At 27.9% G+C, this 23,822-nt stretch overlaps 1 protein-coding gene across 10 annotated transcripts in view; it reads left to right on the top strand.

Annotated features, from left to right (window-relative positions):
* The window catches only part of LOC111677993 (solute carrier family 12 member 6), a 41,423-nt gene that overhangs the window by 1,299 nt on the left and 16,302 nt on the right, over positions 1 to 23,822 (top strand). For 2 of the 10 annotated variants that reach the window (XM_023439216.2, XM_023439208.2), the window contains exons 1-2: positions 1,162 to 1,520; positions 13,802 to 13,943. In XM_023439216.2, the coding sequence (XP_023294984.1) occupies positions 13,829 to 13,943 (115 nt within the window). In that variant the 5' untranslated portion in view covers positions 1,162 to 1,520; positions 13,802 to 13,828. Of the gene's footprint in view, positions 1 to 832; positions 852 to 1,161; positions 1,521 to 13,801; positions 13,944 to 19,636; positions 19,938 to 20,199; positions 20,599 to 23,822 lie in introns of those variants that run through there. The other 8 variants (XM_023439212.2, XM_023439214.2, XM_046953946.1 and 5 more) reach the window with 7 other exon arrangements.

Below are 23,822 nucleotides of genomic sequence, written 5' to 3'. Positions count from 1 at the left end.
ATAGATAGATAGATAGATAGATAGATAGATAGATAGATAGATAGATAGATAGATAGATAGATAGATAGATAAATAAATAAATAAATAAATAAATAAATAAATAGATTTTTTCATATGATATTTGGGGACCTCTGATTACAGATGACATGGTTAAATTAATTCATTTATCTGAAAGGACCCATAATATTTACCAACGTCAAAACTAAATTTATAAGTACAACACTCTCTGCTCCATTTTAAAGGGAAATAAACAAATCAACCCCTCTTGTGCTACGATAACCTGTTGCCAGTATAAGACAAAACTAAAATGCCCTTAAACTATTGGAAAGGGCACATACAACTATCACCTATTGGTTTTGCCATACAAATTTATAAAGTGCGAAATATGTTTTTGTTTAAGACCCAAAAAAAGCAATTCAAAAATGTATATTCGAACAAGTATTTCTATACAAATTTGGCGGTCAATGAATTTGAGTAAAATACGAATATTTTCGTCAACATTTTGAGGGTCATTTTTGTTGTATATGGGGATTTGAAACAAATAATAATTTAGGAAATTTTTTCTTCACATTATGGACTTGTTTGTTTTTGTTTATTTTGCTGTGGTATGGCGAATGTCTGCTGATCATTATGATGGACATTAAATTTGTGATCTTTTTTTTTTGTTTTTATTTTTCTTCAATGATCAATTTATTGCTCAGCTGTGCTGTTCTTGTTCTTTTTATTTTTGTTGTTGGTGTTGTTGTTGAGTTTGCTGTTAAGAAGATGAGTCTGTCAGTCTGCTGTTCGTTAAGTCCAAATGTTTTGAATTGTGGTTGGTTGGTTGTCCGTAGATTTTCATCGTCATGGGTGTGAGTGAATTTCTTGTCTTTTAAAATTTTTTTTTATATCATTTGTTGTTATTGTATTTTTCGTGCTTTCATTCAGTGTTGTTGTTGCTGTTGTTATAATTATTGTAGTAATAAAATATTTTATTTGGCTAACCATTTAGACCTAAATCTAAATGCTAAATAACGTCATCAATACTGATTGTATTCATTGTATACAGTAGAAAATTCACTCGTATTACTCATGCGCTTTTCAAAACATTAGTTTTCGCATAGACGTTCGTTAGAAAAGTTGCCTTTATTTATAATAGAAAAAAATTGAATTGAAAAAAAAATAAACGAAAAATTACTGAATAAAAAAACAAAGTAAAAAAAAATACACAAATGGAATAAAATATAAAAAAATACAAAATAGTTTAACAGCTAAAATATAGAAAAAAAAACAAGTCAATTCATTCTAGTAAATACTCAACAGGAACAACAAAAAAAGTGAAAACACAAAATTCTAGTGCCGAAATTAAAAGTGTAAAAACTTTGAAACAAACACTTGTAAACTCAAGAGAGAGGAAAGCAAAAAAAACCTTCGTAAGAGGAGGAAAAGGAAGCGAACTTTATACGTTTCTATTCAAAATAGTCAATTTAGAAATTGTTGCTGTTGGAGTTTTTAATTTCACTATTTATTGGTTGCTACAAGTAAGATTAAAAAAAAAACATAAACAAAATTTTTGAATTTTGATTTCCATAAATAGAAATCTGAAAAAGAGGAAGTCTAATTACTGTTGACTGTAGTTTGATTTTATTTTAAAATTGCCATTGAACTAATAATAGTAATTTATTAGTTTTATTTGTTAAAAATAGTGAGTTTATTGCTTTAAAATTATATTTTATTCACGTCTTTCTTTTCAATTTTTGTTTAACAATTTCCATTAATTGATATTAATCAAAAACAAAAAATAATAATAAATAAAGAGAACGAACATAAGGCAAACACGAAATAATTGCATAAAAAAAATTCTTAAACGAAAAACTACGTATGTAGGTACGTCCGCCAAGTGTGCGAGTATTAGTGAGCGTTACAAATTGTTCAGGCAAATTATGGACTGACTGCATTTTAAAGTCTCCTTGCTTTAGAGAAGAAAAACGATTTTCTTTGCAAGAATGTGTGTTATTGGCAATTTATCAAAAGAGAAGAATAAAAATATATAATTTACAAGATTTTTTTCTTAGAATTTGGAAAAAAAAAATCATTTAATTTTGATTTATTTTGTTTAAGAAAACACAATTTGTGAAGCAAAGTGCAAATTCGGAAAAAATCTGATACGATTCTTTTTCAGTATTTGCTAGCAAAAACAAATATTAAAGAAAATGTTAATATCCTCTCCTAGAACATCACAATGTTAAATAAAGTTTTTTGATATATTTGGATTAGTTCTAGTAGTCCTTATTCTGATTGAACAACTTTCCATTATCTTTTTAAAAGAACAGCTTCAATCTTAATAAGTTGGGTTCAATTTCTATTGCAAAACAAGTAATTTGATCATGCTGAACACAAATCCTTTCAAATATTTAAAATCAGATTAATAGTTCTCGAGATATCGTCCATTCTGTTAATAACTAGTTTAATACTTATTGTTGTAAACACCATTGCTTAAGAAACCTCGTGTTGTATGATGGAAAGTTGCGTAAGAACCACCACAGGTCGGCCAAGTTCACAAAGTCGAGCTGGGAGCAAAAATACTCACATAACATATCACAGTTTTCTTTTATAAAACAAAAAAAAAAAAAAAAAAATAAATGGATTGCTTAAGTTGAACCATATTCTACTATACTTTCTAACTTGTTTTCTTCGGATAAAGTTGTGCCTGATGCATTACGTCAGGCCGCTTACTAATACAAAGCCAAGAATTTTGCTCTTGCCGACAAAACTGTCAAGTCGGAAGTGAGCTCTTTAAGCGTTCGCGAATTGATCGCGATAATCGCATATATCTTTCTATAAATCAATTTACAGCGAGATTCGTGCGATTCTTGTTTTAATTCCCGATTTTTCTAAATTCTGAGATACATATACCTGAACTGGAAAACTATTCTGAAATCACACATGAAGGCGATTAAACTTAATAGTAATTTTGTTAATACAGATTATAATAGTCTCTTGCGTCTTATTTTAACTCGTTAAAACCCGTAATTACTTAATATAATTTTTATATGGTTATTCTTCATTAACCAAATCTAAATAGTTTAAACTATACATAGTCCACTTTAAGGCATAGGATGCAGTCTAAACCAAAATGGGTCTTTTTCGTAACGAATTCGACATTTTTTAAAAAAATTATGCTGCAAAATTTAGCAATTATTAGGTACTACGTAAAATAACGTAACGTCAAGTGTAAAGTAAAAAAGTTACATAATTTTTATTAAAGCATACTCTGTTTAACATGCCAAATGCACAATTTTACATTTATTCGGAATTAAGTGTAATTACGTAACATAAAGAGAAAAATAATTTTACGTAACGTAAAGAGAGCAAATAATTTTAGGTTATATACTTTAAATGTTCAGTTTTCTTTTTTTATTCACTGTTGCAGTTACGCAAATGTTATGTAACAAAACATTCTTCTAAATGACGTAACGTAAAGATGGCAATGTTTTTTTTTTAATAATTTTTATTTTTTCGGATTCCCTGTTGTTACATTTAATATGAGTTTATGCAATAATACTATTAATCAGGTGATTGAGTTACGCTCAATTATGTAACATAAAAATAATGCAAAATTACATAACGTAAAGATATTTTTTTTCCAATTTTTTTTTCAAAATAATGGATAGTATTAGTTTAATAAGAAAATTTCACTCACCTGATATGGTTACGTATTATTACGTAACAAAAAAGACGCTAAATTACATAACGGAAGAAAATCTAATATGATATAAAATTTCGAAACAATGAGGTAGAGTTAGTGTAATAAAAAAACTTTACTCACTTAATAGTGTTACGCACAATTACGCAACAAAATGATAACGCATAAATTCATAACGTTTTCTTGTATTACATATTATTCAATGTTTTAAATTGTTTTCTTCAGGTAATCTCCTGATAGAGTTACATTTAATTACGTAATAAGCAGGAAACAACGTAATGCTATTCAAAAGCAGGTTAATACGTAATGCTATTCAAAATTATAACATTTTATTGAAATTAGTTCTGTGACTTTTTTGAAAACATAAACAAAGTTTTAGTGTTAGTTTAATAAGAAAATATCGGTCAGCTGGTAGAGTTACATACTATTACGTAACAAGAAAATACGCAAAATTACAATATTTGAAATTATACTTCGAATAAGAATAAGAAAACTTCACTCATCTGATAGAGTTACGTACAATTACATAACAAAAAGATAACACAAAATTACGTAACACATTCTTACGTTTAATATATTTTTAATCTTTTATACATTTTTTTCTTTTTAAAACAATGAGGTAGTGTGAGTGTTTAAGAATAAACAGTCACCTGATAGAGTTACGTACAATTACGTACCAAAACAGAACACAGAAAACAACTTAGAAGATATTACGTAATGCTATTCGAACTCTTTTATTAAAATCAGTTTTGGGACATTTTTAAAGCTAAGTTTTAGTGTTAGTTTAATAAGAAAATTTCACTCATCTTATAGATTTACGTACTATTACGTAACAAAAAAAAAAAACGAAAATGTAAAAAGATAAAATTTTCTCAATATTTTAAACCGTATTTCAAAACATTGAGGTAGTGTTAGTGAAATAAGAAATTTTCACCCACCTGATAGAGTTACGCACAGTTACGTAACAAAATATAACGCAGAATTACATAACATATTTTTACGTAATATATTTTTCAAAGTTTTACATACTTATTCTTTTCAACACACTGAGGTAGTGTTAGTGTATATGATTACAATCACCTGATTGAGTTACGCACAATTACGTAACAAAAAGATAACGCAGAATTATATAACGCATTCTTATGTAATATATTTTTCAAAGTTTTACATATTTCTTTCTTTTCAAAACAATGAGGTAGTGTTAGTGTATATGATTACAATCACCTGATTGAGTTACGCACAATTACGTAATAAACAAAAAACAATTAGGAATGTTATTACGCAATGCTATTCGAAATTATAACTCTTTTATTGAAATTAGTTTTGGGACATTTTTGAAAACATAAAGAATTATTTAAAAAAATAGAAACAAAGTTTTAGTGAAACCTTTTTACAAATCGATCTCAACTTCAAATTATACTTACGTCCTTTTGTGTTAATTACAAATTTTGTCTGAACCCTATTTTACCAAACACATGCAAACATATACAGTACATACATACGTATATTTAAGTAATTACACTCAAATTGATACGTACTCGTAGTATTAAATGTGTTTAGTTCCTCATGGAACGGTGTAGGCCAGTTATAGACTGTTATCAGTTATAAAGGGAGACAGACCTAACCTAATAGACGTTAGTAGCAATATCTGTCTTGTATTACAATTTATAAATAAAATAAATAACATACATACAAAGTAAGAAAACGTAATAAGAATGTATGTACATATGTATGTATGTTTGATAAAAGATATAAACAATTTGTATCGATATCATTTCGACTATTACGTTTGGGGTTTTTTCGGGTGCTTACTGGTTCAGTTCAGTTGTTGGGCATACACGCTACCCTACTTATTAACGCAAATAATAAAGAACAAAACACGTACTTCTCCAGATTGTAGTACATGCAATGTAGAAATGTTTAGATATAAAAATACATACATATGTACATATGTACATATGTATGTTTGTATGTAGGTTTATAGAACAATACCAAAACAATTACTTTCTGATTTTCTATAGAATTGTTTTGGAGCTTGCGAATAAATGTTGTATGAACAATGCGTGCATTGAGAAAAAAAACTTGTCTTTTCTATAGAATAAATATGTATATATGTACATATGTATGTATGTAATGGATGGATGTACTGAATGAATATTGTTGTCTATTGCTAGACAATGTAAATTGAGGTGAAATGTTTCTTTCTTCGTTTATAATATCGATTCCTGGGGGAGCAATAGAAACGTTTAAGTGTCTGGTAAAGTAATTTGTTATAGATAAAAAATCAACAATTTTGACCAAATTTAATAACAATAATATGTAATAAATAATAAAAAAAAAATGATAAAAATAAATAAATACTTACTCCTACATAATATTAAGTTAGAGTTCAGTGCTCTTTTCTTTTCTTCTTAATGTGTTTGTTTTAAAATACGCAATTTATGCAAATACAAACAAAATATTTGTATTATATGAAAAAAAAAATAAAACAAAAACAAATATTTACTAATAGAAAGAAAAGGCAAAAAAACTAGAAAAACAAATTTTTGTATTTGTTTGTGTTTTGTGGAAAAACTAGCAAACACCTTTTTACCTTTTAACAAAAAATGAAATTTTTTTAAATTGTTGTTAGAATATTATTTTATATATAAAAATGTTTGCCCATAGTCTTCGATTAGGTTCCGTTTTCTAAACTTCTTCAATTTTATTATTATGACCTAATAAAAGAACACCTAAAAAGTCCGTCAATCCCCATGTGTTGATAAAAACGTTTAATTTTTATGATGTTTATTAATTTTTTTTATAATTAACCCATTAGGAAAAAGAGGATTTTTAAAAACTTTGATAATCCGTCCCCGGCCCTAAAGAAATTAAAATGGAGCACTCTGGGCATGCGCAATTTTGCCTATAGACTAGACTAAAAGCAAGACTATAGACTAGACTACAGATTAAACTAAAGACTAGACTAATACAAGACCATAGACTCGACTATAGTTTGGGCTATATGCTATTGCAGTTTCCATGACTTATTTGAATATTTAATTCAAAATTTTCTTATTCAATTTGGAGATTTTAAAGCGAATTCAAAGTTTTTGCTATTAAATTGTATTGATTGTTTTAAGTAATAAATATTTTTTTATTTTTGTTAGTTTAGTTTATAAATACTAGTGTGAATGAACAAATAAAATTTATCAAACATTTATCAATTTATGAATTTATAAAGCTCATAATGATTAAGCACATATCGTTAATTTACTACAAGACTGTCATAACTCAGTATATGTCAAACGTTTCTATAAAAACGACTTTAAATGTATTAAGAAAATACTTCAAGGGATTTAAAATATTAAACCAGATTAAATTTGTCGGGGAAAACATTTCAACGAGAAATCGATCTCAAAACGAAATTTGTTGACATTTGTATAATTAAATAATACCATAAAAGGAAATTTGAATAGAAGATAAAACCCAGAATTTTGAGTTATACTAATCTTTTAATAATTTATATTTTTGATTTTACTTTTTTTTTTTTTTTGTTAAAATCACTATTACTCTTTAATTTGTTATTAGATAAAATATAAAAACACCCTTATAATGTCTAATGAAAAAAATATCGAAAAAAGCAATTAAAAGAAAAATTGTTAGAGCGAGTTTTTAAGGTGGCAATCAAATGCCAATTAATAATCAGATTAGTTAATTTAAACATAAATTGATTCTGATGTTAATCCTTAAGATTAAACTTCGCAGTGTTGCCATACAAAACAACAGAACACGTCTCGTTTGTTATCAAAATATGAGACTATAGAATATACTATAGACTAGACTATGGAATATACTATAGACTAGACTATAGACTAGACTATAGACTACACTATAGACTAGACTACAGACTAGACTACAGACTAGACTATAGACTAGACTATAGACTAGACTATAGACTAGACTATAGACTAGACTATAGACTAGACTATAGACTAGACTATAGACTAGACTATAGACTAGACTATAGACTAGACTATAGACTAGACTATAGACTAGACTATAGACTAGACTATAGACTAGACTATAGACTAGACTATAGACTAGACTATAGACTAGACCACAGACTAGACTATAGACTAGACCACAGACTAGACTATAGACTAGACTATAGACTAGACCACAGACTAGACTATAGACTAGACTATAGACTAGACCACAGACTAGACTATAAACTAGACTACAGACTAGACTATGTACTAGATTATAGACTAGACTATAGACTAGACTATAGACTAAACTATTGACTGTACTAGACTATAGAAAACAATTTTCAATTGAAAAAATAAAAAATTTTAAATTGTTTTATTAATATTTTCTATGGTTCTTTGTTTTTACTCGTTTTTCACTAAAATAAACTTTTATATAACAACCAGCTGATTTTCAAAAATAAACAATAAAAGCACGTGTTAGTTTTGTAACAAATAAAGAATTGAAATAAATTTATTGTCTCGAAATTATCAGTGGCAGGTGGGGAGAACATGTTAATACCTTTAATCATAAGTTCTAAAAAAAATGCACTAAACAGCAACAGCTAGTCGTAACAAAGTAAATACAAATTAGAAAAAACTTGTTGTACTTTTCCTTAGACGTTAAAATAAAACACAAATTTAACGATTTTTCAAATTAATTTTAAATCACAAGTAAACAAATGTTTATAATTTATAACATTTGTTATGTTCTCATACATATATGTAGATATGTACTAAGTAAATGATTTGTTATTTATTTTCAAAGTTTATTTATTATACTGTTTTGTTAACGTATTTTTTTTTCTACAATAAAAATCATTTATCAAGAAATTACAAACATTTGACATTTGAAGTGACATGTAATCAATGGTGGTAGTGAAATCAATGATGAAACACTTATGATTGATGCTGAAACCAGTTGAAATTTATATATCAGCATAAATCTTTAGGATTTTGATTTTATTTAAAAGGTTTCCTGGGTAAAGTACTCTTTTGAATTACTCTCTCATTTATTTAGTCTTGTGTGTTGTTTGTTGAAATATAAATTGCTCTTAAATAAAAGAAAAAGAGAAATAATAAACTAGTTTTTTTTTATATTTAAATGTGTGTATGTATGTTGGTGTCTGTATGTATGTATATGGTGACATTAATAAATAATTTATAAATGTTCGCCATTGAAAGGGTTAAACACTCGTTAGAAGTCTTAAAGAAGTCTTAGTTTTGCTGGCAATACAAATAACACATCACTCTTTATCGTCTATTGACTCAAGTCTTAAACAGACAAACAAAATGTCGTCGTTATTCATATTCATGTTTTTATAATAATACCACAGACACTTTTACACATACACACGTACATACATATGATATGTACATAGAATGTACTTGTTTACGTATAAAATGTATGTTTGTAAGTATGTTCTCCCATGTACCCCCAAAAGCACAAACAAGGGAGCAACACTCACCCATAAACTTACACAAGTCCTAAGGACATACATTCACACATACATGCACACACCCAAACACATGTTTTCAGTTTGGAAAATAACACTATTGTTTGTGTGCGCCTAAATGTATGCATGAGTATTTACATATGGTGGATGGTTGGATTGGTTGGTTGAATGGATAAAAAGAAAATGAGAAATAAGAAAGAAAAAAAAAAAACACATAAAACTATTTAGTTGTTTGTTAGTTTTTGCTTGTGGAAATACCGTTAGAATGTGCTGTTATATTAGAGAGCTCTTCAAAAATGTATTTACACATTTTAAACGATCCTTCCGCTATTCTTTCAAAGTATTTAGATGATTACCTGATGATGCAGAGGTTTTATAGTTTATAAGATTTTTTGCGAATTGACGAAATAAACCGAATATAAAAGAATGTGAAACAACATCATCAGAATGTATGTCAGGCTTGATACTGATAATATTTTGTCCACACTCAATAATACCATCTGAATTATTTAGAAAAAGTCTAGTAATGACTTACAAATAATATATTATGTAAGAACTTACTTTTTAGCCTTAACATATTAACGAATATTAACTTACAGAATTTTTGTTTAATAAAACTTATAATAACGTTTAATAAAGTGGACATATCCTCGTACACAATTTAAGAAACAAAACTACTTACTACTTAAAACTATTCAAGAAGTACTTACCAAACTCCTTAGTAGAAAGCAGGCGTGCTAAGTACTTGATGGAAACAGCTGTTTTACTTTGTTGAATGTGTTTATATATTAAAATACATCCCTGATCTAAGCGACTTTCTTGTTTTTTTAGCTATACGTCTGTCCATCGGTATTTTCTCTCAATGAGTAATGGTTTTATTACATTTTGCGTTTAGACAATCCCATCTGTGATCTTTTACATAAAATTTTGACAGATCATATTACTTGTGTGCTCTTGTGCAGCCGGCTTAAGTATTTTCATGTAATAAAAAGCATTCGAATTTCTTTCTTTGGTCCAACCTAATGTGTACTTACACTTGTGCCATGTTCGCGAGTATGTGAGTTTTAATGAAAAAAATATATGATTTGTAGTATAAAACTAAAATTAATACACATGAACATGTCAATTACATTCAACAATTCTTCTTGTTGTATTCCGACATAAAAACCTTAACCCTGCAGAGTCCGTGTCAATATTCAACACTTTTTATACTACAACTCTCTAGTAAAGTAACTAGTGCATGGTTTAGAAGTATAAAAATATATATGTAATATAATGTAGTTTAATAAAGATAACGAGCTACCTCTATTGTATAATAAACATTAAAGCCGTGATACACAGTTGTCAGATCTTACAACGTTGTCACTTAAATGTTTAGAAAATGACTAACAAATGTCCGAACTTAAATTTTTTCTTTTGCAACGTTGTTAGAAAAAACATTACTGACAATATTGTAAGACAAAATTTGTAAGTTGACACTGTTATTAGACATTTTCTGCACATTTTACTGTCAACGTTGTAAGATCTAACAACCGTGTATACATAGCATTACGGTTAAAGCTAACTGTGCCAACTTTTAAATCTACCGAGTATAATTTTCAATAATTTTGAACAAAATAACATGATGTTTTTATGATGTCAGTCTAAAAATTCCACTAAATCACTTGATAAATAGAACTAGTTTTGTCTGATTTATGAAGAAAAAAAAAAGGTTAAAAATTCAAGAACAAAAATCTAGATCAAAACCTCTAACATTAAATAAATATCAACAAATAACTATAAAATATTATATAACACATACTTACAACCTTAACGTTATAAGAATTTTTTTTTTTATTTTTGAAAATGAAAAAAGAAACTTTTAAGTTTTCCCTCGTTTAGTTATTACACATATTAAGTTTTTCCAATTTCTGCAAGTCGGCACTTAAAGACTATTTTCAATATTAACCTACAAAAAAAGAGAAACAAAAAAGTGTGCGTTTGTCTGCAATTTATTAATGGAAAAAATTATTTGTTTATAACCTCCACGAAATTCAATATAAAACCATAAGACGATTAATATATTGTAGCATCTAGGAATGCCAAAGAAAAAACAAAGGAATTCTGCAATATATTGTTAATATTGAAAAAAAGATTTTTAAGTTTTACTTTAAACAAAAACTTAATATCTATAATAAACAAATTAAAAAAAATACACTACAATAAGCTGTAAGTAGTTTACCTATAGATATTTAACAAGTAACGATTTTCCAAAAAAGGAAAACCAGTTGATAACTTTAGAATTTAAATGGATATAAAGTAGTGTTTAAAGTACTTATAATGTGTATATAACGCCCCAGGACTTGCTGCTAGTTGTAAAAAGTGAAAGTGTAATTAATAGCAAATTAAATCTGACAAAGCCTGATTACCGTTATCGATCAGATACAAAAGGAAACGTTTAACAGCTCCTTCACACTCTTAACAATTTCTTATGTATGTCAGCCATTGTCTCGCCCCAGAAATTAATTCTAGTATCAATCTCTATTACAAGCTTTTGGCTCTTTTTATACATATTATTATTATAATACTGAAACTTTTCGCAACTTTTTACATTCTACAATGTAGAAACATTTATATGTAAGTAGTGTGTATGTACATATGTATATATGTACGTATATTTTATTTGTTACAATGGCAAAAAAAACATCACAAAACTTTCAATGACTGGGCTAATAGAATGATAAACAGAGCTGTTACAAGGCTGAATTGATTTTCAATTCATTTGTTACAAAATCGTCAGAGTTGAGGATAAAAATAAATTTCACATTTTATTCCATTGGAAATTCAACTATTGTTGTCTAAGTTTTTTTTCTTTACGTTGAAGATAAAAATGAGGAAAACTAAAACTATGCGAAAGTTTGTAAAGAAAAGGTGAGGGTATTGTTAACTTTAAGTCAAATGAAATTGAGTTTATAGGAATGATAGTGGAATTACTTTGATTTCAATTTTATTAAAGAATGTAAGAAGAAAACAAATTTAAGAAGGTTGTATGTAGATAGATAGATAGATAGATAGATAGGTAGATAGATAGATAGATAGATAGATAGATAGATAGATAGATAGATAGATAGATAGATAGATAGATAGATAGATAGATAGATAGATAGATAGATAGATAGATAGATAGATAGATAGATAGATAGATAGATAGATAGATAGATATCGTGATAAAAATTTAATTAATTTCTATTATCTGAACCACTAACTAATACAGACCAACAAATTTTGAACCCAAAGTATAAGAAATACTTTTAGATAGATAGATAGATAGATAGATAGATAGATAGATAGATAGATAGACAGTTCCCAACTCATAATGAACTGTGCTAACTTCTTATAAATGTGTTTGGTCTTTGAATCATAGTGGTCCGCATAACCGGAATTTTTCCTTATTCAATCTTGGCAAGCCACCGCAATGTTTCGCTTCATTTAGTTAGTGCGAACAATTTAATTTTCATACAACAGTTTATTATTAAAGAGCACTGCGTTAAGTGCTAAAAATTTTGAATTATTTTGTTTTAATAAGTGGTAAATTTTAAAATTGTTTGAAATTTATACCGGTGAATATAAATTAAAGAAAATTATTCATATAAAATTCAGTCGAATGGCAGAACAAGTAAATAAATGTTATAAAACTTAACAGATTTATATACATATTTCCTTGAAATAAAGATTCGCAAACGAAATTAATTGTAAAACAAGTTTATTGCTTCATTAATGGAATCATAAAACAATGAATAGTTAAAATTTTCCCAGAAATAAGAAAAAAATGTATTTTAATACTCTATAAAAATCTGGCCCCTAAATAAGATGCATTACATTTAGAAATCGGATAAAATATTTTCGCATTATGTTAAAAATTATATATTTCTACCTAATATCCTATGTTACACAAAGGACTGATATTTTTTTATGACATTTTTATAAATTCATTTCTTTTTCCATTTACAAAATTTTGTTGTGATTTATTTTCATAACCATTTCTAAACTTTTGTATACATATGCACAGACACACTACATACAGATTCAGCCATAAGTCATAAAAATATAATGAGTCACTTGCACTTTTTAATCAGAACATATGTACATTAGCATGGTTCTGGATTTATAAAAACATAAGAAGTTATTTGATATCTTTGAAGCAGAAAATAAGTTTTTAACTTTTATAAAAAAGTTGTTCCAAGCTTAAAAATGGATTCAGCAACTTTCGTTTATTCGTTGTAAACAAAATTCCGTAGACCCAGATATCTTATGGATTAGGACAGCTGTACATAAATATATATAAATATATATGACATTATTTATATTATAGATACTAAAAGTTATTTAAATTAAACATAAAAATGAAATATGAGCCTTCCTAATATTATAAAAAGACCTCCCTCCCCCCAATAGTGATTACAGATGTACAATATGAATGACTAAGTGTAAATTTCTATAGTTTTGTATACACTTATTTGTATAGTTTTATTTTTTTGTTTATTTTATTATGTATATTTTAATTTATTTGCAACAAATGTAAACAAAATTCTTATAATGATTTCAATCTTTTTATTTTGTTCTTTTTTTTTTCTGTCGTTGTTGCTGTTGTTGTTAAATAAAACCCCTTACAGCTGTTTAGGTTGCAACCATTTTAACCCATGACAATGCCGGATAGATTTAAAGTAACTAAGACTGAAGAAAATGAAGCAGCACCCGATTATCTACTTGAGGAATCATGCACGGGAAAATTATTAAATGATTTAAGTGATAATGGTAAGTGGAAATAAATGTATATATTATTTATGAAATTTAAGGCGTTTTCTTTGTTTGAAATGAATTTAAACTTAAACTTTTTCCATTTTATGCTTTTAAGATAATTTAAACTTTTTTCAATCGTTTACATTTATAATAGAATTTTAAATTCATTTTAGGAAATAATTTGATATATTTTGAACTTGATTAAGTTATAAATTTAAATAAATAATTCTTTACGTATATTGTAAAGAACATTGCACTATGGTCTTAGAAATAGAGATTTTCAAACCACAAAACCGCAAATGTGTATTTTACGTTTACTACAAAGTTAAACAATTATTTATTCAGACTTATTTAGTTTTGTAATACTTAATTTTTATTAAGGAATTTGCTGTATAAAACTTTGATCAATGTTCACAAAAGGAAAAAGAAATATACACGCCTGGTACCAAATTGCCACCAAAGTGTTTATAATTTTACAAACAATTCTTTGTCAATAATGATCTTAGCACGTTTGTTAACATTTAGCCAACGGATGTGTATAAAATTTAGATTTTGACAACGAGTGATATCGTATGATGTCAAATCATAAACGCTTTGGTACTAATTTGGTATCAAGCGTGTATATTTCTTTTTCCCTCTGTGTTTATGTTTAAGTTAAATTTAGGAATTCATTCTCAAAACTAGTAGCATTGCGACATAACTAATTCAAACTAAAATAGCCAAGGTGTAGTTTGGTATAGATTTTCTTCCAGAATACTTTTAAAACCATTCTAAATAAATTAATTATTCAGTAAAAGTGATAAAATTGACTCGAAATGGTATCGTGGTTCACTGCGCACAAACACTTAAGTAGAATCGAAGGGACTATGTTTTGACAGATATCGTGATAACAATTTGGAAAGTCAGTAATATTTCTTAATATTTAGATTGGAGGAACATCTTTAACGTTTTCAATTGTTTTCAAAATAGCGATGAAAACTGAATCATAGATCTTAATATTCAGACTACGTACTTAAAACAGAACCGTAATGTGGCCAAAATAAGAGCAGATTTTTTTTTCGTTTTTGACTCGAAAGTCATAGTGCAATGTTAGTAATATTAAAAAAAATACATTAATTCCTTTTATCTAATCCGCAGTTATGGTTTATTGTAATAACGTTCAGACTATGGGTCCAAAATATAAACATTCTTTATCAAATATCGAAGCAAAAATTCATTAATTCCTTTTAACTGAACCACTAACTAACACAGACCAAAAAATTTTGAACCCAAAGCCCAAGAAGTACTTTTCTAATCAAATGAACTGTGCTGAATGCGAATCTGAACTTTCTAACCTTGTGCGTAAAGTACAGGTCGAAATTTTCAAGATAATTGGATGAAATTGCGAACGCACTTATTTTTTGGCCCAAGGACGAAGCCTCTTGAGAATGGATAAAATCGGTCCATTATTTCGCTTAGCACCCAAACAAGCGTACCCCCGAATAGAGCCTTTGGTATTAGATGTCAACAAAATTCGGTAAAACTTAGTTTTACAGAATATTAAAATTCACTTATAAACACTAATAACACTTTCAAATTCTACATAAATATCTTGAATTCCTTTACCAACATTTATAAGGATAGGCCCAAATTTTCTCCTATTCCCCTTTGAGCCCTCTTGTAAATATCTCTTTTTTCCAAAAGAAAATATGTAAAAATATTCCGGGAAAAAGTTAAAAAAAAATCATATGCTTTATTTTTTTAATAATCTCCATTTTTAACATACTGGCTGGTGTAGGGTATCATATGGTCTGCTATGCCCGACTATACTTTCATACTTGTTTTGACTATATAACAGCACGGCGATATCTTTATATTTATAAAATTTGTTAAGTCCAATGTGTCGACTTTAAAATATAGGTTTAACATTTGCTAAATCTCTTTTCTTTTCCGAGATATTTTAACCCAAAGCCTAAATTGAATTTATATTCTGAAGAATTGAACTTTTATAGAGTTTGTCATAAATTTTCCCATAGAAATACTCTTTGAAATGTTTACAAATCTCTTATATTTGCTGAAATAATGTCTGTTGTAATTTAAACCATAGATTAAAGGCAATATCAATTTTTTAGTTGTTTTTAACTTTAGATTAAAATATATCGAAGTAGGAATAAGATTTAACAAATGTTAAATCTTTATTTTAAAGGCTACAGTTTAGACTTTGAGACAAAATAATAAATTTTTTAAAAAAATGTCTTCGCGCATTCCAATCTTTATGACAGAATATCTGTGCCCGTATTCCGTGTCCGAGTTGAGAAAAAATATTAAAATATTAGAATAATATTAAACTGAAATAATTTTTAAACTGAACACATTACAATTAACCAAAATATATTTTAATAACGTGAAAATTTGACGATTATAAATTTTTTGAAATTTTTGTCGATTCGAAAGTTACAGAACACATGCACTGAAAAACATTATCTGATGGATACACTATGAAGCCAGACTCAAATTTACTCCTCTATAAAAGTATACTTTGGTCTGTGAAATTGAAATTAAAACAAAAATTAACCAGACTTTGTAAAAAACGGTACTAAACGTTTTTCACGCAACTTAAAAATTTAACATTTTTAAAATGCTAATAAATTCATCCATAAAAAATGTTTTTTTTTTGTTTTTCCAACACAAAACAAATAAAAAAAGCTACAATTGCTTTTGAAAAAAAGTAAAAGTTAACTTTTAAAAGGAAAGACAAAGAATAGAAGAAAAACAAGAAAACGCCTTAATTTTATTTTAAGACAAAAAAACTTATAATTATTTTTATAAAACGAAAATTTATTTTAAACACCTGTGATCATCATTTTTTGCTGAAATTTATAGTCGTAAATAAATAAATAAATAAATAAATAAGTAAATATAAAAAGCGAGTAGTGGGTTCTGAGAAGAAGAAATACTATGTACGAGTGTATTTAGGAATCTTTATTTTTTTGTTCTTTCCTTTTTAATACATATACAACTGGGCACACTTTTCAGCACTCTTCTTCTATATTGGTATATGTATGTCAGTCTGTGTATATAAATGTGCTTATCGTGTTTTATTTTATTTGACTTTTTTTTGTTGACTTACATAATCTAAACATTTATATACGGTACATAGTGGTACAATGTATATTTGTATTTTTATATACAATCCAACATTTATAGATACAGCTATAACTACTCTCATATATCTATATATACATACATATAGTTATATATATAGACATACTATACATACCTAGAATATATATTTTTATATTTTCGAGTTACCAAATGCGTATGTGTTACTGACCTACTGCTCGGCTTTATTCTTGATTTTTTTTTTAAATTTTTTTTTTGCTTTTCCAACACAAACTTCTACTTGTTTTCGTTTTCATTTTGGCTTTGTGTTCGCTGAACTGGCTCGCTAGCTGGCTGGATGCTTGGATGCCTGACTGCTTGACTAGCTCACTTCATAATTTGTTTAAGGATGTTGTGTTTTTTTCGTTTTTCATTTTTTTTTTGGTTTTAACAGTTATATGAACATTGCTACATACAAGAATATGTGTATGTATAGCTTTGAGAGTATATGTATGTATATATTGTTAGTACATGTATTATGTTTTTTTTTAGTTCTATGTATTAAAACATTTTAAGTTGTTATCGTTCTCATTCTCACGGTGTTTGACTTAAATTGGGCTTTTTTTGAGCATCTCTTTTAGCTGCAAGTAAAAAAAAGTATATCTAGGGATGCTTGCAAAAGGAGGTATTGGTCAACATAAAATAACTTACATAATTTCATACTAAGGAGTGGTTAAGCTTTTTATTTCATTTTCACTTGTTTTGTTGGTATCGTGTACCCAAAATGAAAGCTTTTTATGCCAGACAAAAAACCCTAGATTTTTGTTAAACTGAACGTGAAAGCAAAAGCTTTTTGCTAGATGAGAGTTGCAGTGAGATGAGCTGAAGCATAGAGTTGCCATGTTTGCGGTTTGGCGGTTATGGGATTTCTTTTTCCAAAAAAGCTTTAAAGATTAACACAAGTTGAAAGCTTTGGCGTTTTTGAAACAAAAACAAAAAACTGTTAAATCGTCTGTAGTCTCCTCTATAATTAAGGTTATATGCTGTTCTACAGACTACAGTCAAGACTAAAGTCTAAGGCCTATAAACTGGCTTATACTAAAGACTACAGTCTAGACTTTACCCAAAACTAATCAAACGTCAAGATTATAGTCTATAGTCTGGTATATATTCATGACTATAGTTCGGTCTATAGGCTGGTTTATAATGACGACTATGGTTTGGTCTGTAGTGTAGACATAGAGAAGGGTCTAAATCAATTAATAAATTGTCTATATCGTTAATAACTTTATAGACTATAGACTGGCCTATAGATCTAATCTATTATCTGGTCTGAATACTACTTTATAGTCAAAACAATAGACTTGTCTATAAAACGACTATAGTCTACGGTAGACTAGTATTTTGTCTTTATTCAAGTTTATGGACTGGCCTATAGTCTGGTCTATAGACAGGCCTATAGTTAAGAGTATAATTTTCAGCAAAGAATATAGTCTGGTTGGCAGTAAAGTCTATACTCTCGTGAAGACTAGTCTGTAATCTGGTCTATAGACTGACCTGGTCTATAGCCAATACTATATTATAGTCTACAGTCAATACTATTGTCTGGTTTAGAATATCATTTGTAGTCAAGACTATAGTTTGGTCTGTAGTCAAGTCTTTAGTCTATAGATTGGTTTATAGTCTGGTCTATAAACTGGCCTGTAGTCTGGTCTATAGACTGGCCTATAGTCTAGTCTGTAGACTGAACTGTAGTCTGGTCTATGGACTATTATCAGTTCTGTAAACTGGACTATATTCAAAACTATTGTTTACTCTATAGTCAAGACTATAGTTGGATCTATAGACTGTTCCATTGTCATGACTATGATCTGATCCTTAGGCAAAACTATAGTCTTATCGATTGTCAAGAATATAGTTTGATCTACAGTCAAGAGTCTAGTCTGATCTCTAATCAAGATTATAGCGCGGTTAGTTATGTAAAGCTAAGAAATAAAGCTTTTATATTAATTTCTAAAAACTTTTAAAGCTTTTAAGCCAAATTACCTGCTGAAATACTGATAAATATTAAAACAAATAATAAAAAACAACAAAACATTAACATATTTATTTACAACACAAATCTATTAATAAAACTAACACTTGGCAACCCTACAATTTGCTACCAAAAAATAAGGCTCGAAAGCTTTTGCCTCACACAAAAACACACATACAGACACAATTTGTCAAGGATGTTTATGAGATGCTGCCGTATAATTTACGCTCCATATTTTCTTAATGGGATCCTTAATACGCAGGTCCTCACTGAGACATGGACCTACTCAATACGTTTTTACAGCAGCAGCAGTTTATACACTTTTCACTTTTTGGGGAAAAATCAGTTCAGTTTAGTTGGAATTTTCACGAAGTAGCACAAAGTTTTATCTCCACAAAACAAACTCAAAACGCCAATTTTTCTTTAGCTACTCGCAAACAAAATTAATTAAAAAGAAAATTTAATAATAATTATTAAAATCTAGCAAGAAAAACAAAAATGAAAAATTAAATTTAATTAAATATTTTAAAACGTTTCCCTCAATCACAAGCACAAAATTATAGTTTTTAAACAATTTTTTTTTATTAATTTTCTAAAAAAAAATTCTACTTTTCTAAATTGTTAAATTCAAGATACAAAATAAAATATTTTTTGAAAAACTTGCATTTATTTATGTTTAAAAATAAAAATTAAAATTACATAAGCAATTCTGCACATTTGTTGGGTGGTAAAATAAAAATTTATTAAAAAAAAAATTCATAAAAGAAAAAAATTTAATTTAAAATTATTATTTTTAAATGTACACATAAGAAAAAGAAAAAAAAAAAAGATTCACAAACGAAAGTTATTTGTATGTGAAATAAGAAAAAGGCAAAAAATGCAGACTTCAAAGGGTATGTACCTCCTTCTACTCCTCTTCCTATTCCGCATCCTCTAATAAAACAAAGGATAACTAAAATGAAATTTAAATGCTCTAAAAAAAAGAAACAATTAAATTTCATTAAAAAAGGCATGAGCATGAATATAAATTTGTTACAAAATTAACAACAACAACAAAAAAAGTAGAAGAAAATCTTAATGTATATGAATCAAATGAAAATGATGTTATTTTTTTCTTTATATTCAACTTTCTCTCTCTTTTTTTCTCTTAAAAAGAATAAAAGTTTGTTTGTGTATTGAATGGCTTTTTAAATGAAAAATAAAAGTAAAAGCTAAAAATAAAGATAAAGCTGAAGCTAAAAAACGTGTTGTTTGAAGAAGAGCAAATAAAGCAAAAGAAATAGAAAAAAAATACAAAAACAAAAGATTGTGAACAAATTTGCAAAAACAACAACTAAATATAAAAATAGTAAAAAAAAGAAAAAGAAAAACATTAACAACAATAAAAAATTAAAGAACATTTTAAGTGAAGGAATTTTTGTTGTAAATTATATTATTGTCGGCGAGTGAGTGCAACACGTCTGGCCAGCAAAATGACAGACAACAATTTAGGGGATGATGCTTCCGAAATGGAAAATAAAGTTAATGAAACTAATATAGAATCTAATCAAAGTGGTAAGTTTCTACAACAAGAATTTATCACCAACAACTGAGACTAAAAAAAATGCATTATATTTACATTCATAAGTATGTATGTATGTTTGTTTTTAGCATGAAAAGACGGCATACATTCATCCCAACATACCCAACAGCAGAGTCTGTAAAGAAATGCAAAATCAAAGCCAAAAAAAAAACCAACAAACAAGCCATCACCACCAACGGCATTTTAACCTACATTATTTTTTAGCACAACAGCATACTCTCACATACACACACACAGCGACGACATTTTAGATTTTTTTCCCTTTCCTTTTACTCTCCCTCTCTCTCTCTCTCTCTCTCAAAAATGCTTTAAACTGTTTTGTGTTTTGTAAGTGATAAAAAACAACATTCTCAAAACAAAAACAAAACAAAAATCAATTCAAAATTAATTCATGCTTATCATTGATTATATCTTTTAAATAATGACAATAATAACAACAGCAACAAAAGAAAAACAACTACTTGCTTACTCTTGTTATAAAATTAAGAAAAAATATTACATTTACTCGTTCGTCCTTACGTTTTTCATTCTTTTTTTCCTATTTTATCTCATAAAAATAAATCATCTCTCATCTTCTTCAACGTTGCGATACTCGTACGATAACAATAAGTGATAAATTCGATAATTTATTATAAACACTTTTGTACAAAACGGTAATAAATAATAATGTACCGTTTTATAAAAAAAAACAAACACACATACACACACTAGACGAAAATATACAAACATACACACCTTGCTAAATACTCTTCGAGAGTTAGTATAACACTAACAATACAAATACATATAAACGTACATTTATGAAATGTTTATACATGTGTGTGTTTACACATACCTAAACATTTATACTAAGCACCTCTAATACGTTTAGATTATAAGGTGCACAGTCGTTTGTTCCAAACTAATTTAGGATTTTTTTCTCTTACTTTTAAATCCATAATGTTTTAAAACTTTTCGAAAAGGAAAAAATTAGACGATTTGACAATGTTTCTATAAAACGATTAGACCCGCCTCGCATTACTAGTGTCAAAACAATTTCCATGTTAGTATCTAAATATTGCGATCTACATCGATCACTTTTATAAGAATATGCTGAGCTGTGTTAACATATATCTTTATTAATAAAAGAACAAATTGAATTGAAAGAAAGCCCTTTATTAGAGAGATATTGATTAAAAGTACTTTTTTGCCTTTTTCCTTCAAATGTTTTATATAGTTTAATCCACATACTAGTCTATATGGCTAAACTAATGACTATTTTATATATAAGTGTATACGCTAGACTATAAGGCCCGTATTCAGAAAGAAGTGCGTAAAACAAAATTTAAAATTTTGTATGAAAAACAATAACAAAAAAACTGAATAGTTTTCATACAAAATTTTAAAAATTGTTTTCTTTTCTTCTTTCTTAATTCGGGTATAAATTTGTCAGTGATCTAGACTACTAACCGGACTATTTACTAGGCTCTGTTCTAGACTATAGATTAATTAATGAACTATTCTATTAACTAGACTAGTTTGCGGATCAGATTGTAGAATGCTGTTAAATCCGCCTTCACACCAGCACACAAGTCATATGTTTTGTCAAAATTTTGTTGTAGAAGAGTACGGATGGGAACGTCTAAACCAGAGATGCTTAAACACATACTACCATAGACTACCATAGTTTTATTTGTGTTGGTAAAGCAGCAGAGAACACAATTCAATTCAAAATAAAAGTATACTAATAGCATGACAACAAACTATAAAGTATATGCTAATTGTCAAATATTTATTATGGATTTTGACAGCCAGCGTATAATAAAGTCTATGTACAAAAAACTATTAACTGTTCTCATATGTTCTCCAACATTAATTCGACTTTCACAAAATTTTGTTGCTGTATTTCACTTGTCGAAGATCTTGCTTCGATAAGTGCTGATCAGCAACTGATTTAATTTTGTTTTTCAAGTTGAGAGCAAACCGACAGATATTGCTCATTATAAAAAGAAGAAGAATCAAACCTATAGTGTATGTGTATCAACTTAGCGTCAGCAGAAATTTTCTTACCCCATCATGCGTGCTATGTAATGGCAATATTGACCTCCCCTGGTCTAAACGCAATATGTACCTAATGAAACCATCATACATTGAGAGAAAATACGGATGCAAAATTTGACAATCGTATGGCTCTCTTTTGATCAGGAATGTAGTTTTATGTAAACACTTACAAAACAAGTATGAGTCAGGCATGGCCGACCATATGATACCCTACTCTAGTCAGTATGTTTAAAAATGTGTATTATTTTTTAAATAATAAAGCATTTCATTTGTTTTAATTGTTAACATTATTATGAGCCATAAAGAGGAGTACGGTTGTATGGGGGAAGTAATAGACGGATTTTAACCATTTTCGTCCTTGTGTCAAAATAAGAGTATGTGCCAAATTTCAAACATTAGCACAAACGTATAATACACTCCCCGCTACAGTGGTATAGGGTATTCAAAGTGAAACAGCTGTTTCCATTTTACTTTGTTATTGTTTTATATATACTACACAATGCTTTGACAGATCATAACATTTCTGTGTTCGTGTAAAGGAGGCTTTGAAGTTGCTCCCATAATACTATTTTCTTAATATCGACGATCAACGATTGTGCGAAATTTTATTGTTTTCAAACTTAAGTCTAGTTTCCTTGGTGTCGTTATAAGGCAGGCATTCAAATAGACTTACAGGGTACAACTAGAACGTCAAAGTATAATTTTAAAGCAGGCGCGGATCCATGGGGGAAAAGGGATATAACAACCTTTGCACCCTTAATGTCACACGCAGTAAAAGATTTTATTTTTTACTCTCTGCCGATGTAGGTTTTAAAGCTATTTACTCTCACCTTCGCTTCAAAACATGTAAACTGCAATTTTAAAGTAAAAACAATTTGTAAAATATTCAAAAGTTAAGATCGCTGGGTAAACTTATATGTTCTCAGTTTCTATTCTGAAATAAATATTCTGTTTGATATACTAAAACTAATAGAGAAGAGACATTACAAAAAATATCATACAACATAAATACACATACATAAACATTTATTAATATATATTTTTTTTTCTGAAAATCTGTCAATTATCTTCAATTGTACATGGAATAAGTGATTATTGGCAAATAATTAATACACGTCTACTGACGTGTTATACGTTTTATAACTATATTATAATA

The sequence above is a fragment of the Lucilia cuprina genome, chromosome 6 (assembly GCF_022045245.1).
Source record: "Lucilia cuprina isolate Lc7/37 chromosome 6, ASM2204524v1, whole genome shotgun sequence".
NCBI lineage: Eukaryota > Metazoa > Arthropoda > Insecta > Diptera > Calliphoridae > Lucilia > Lucilia cuprina.
Note: the sequence above shows the minus strand (reverse complement) of the source record. Positions and strands in the feature narration are given on the sequence as shown.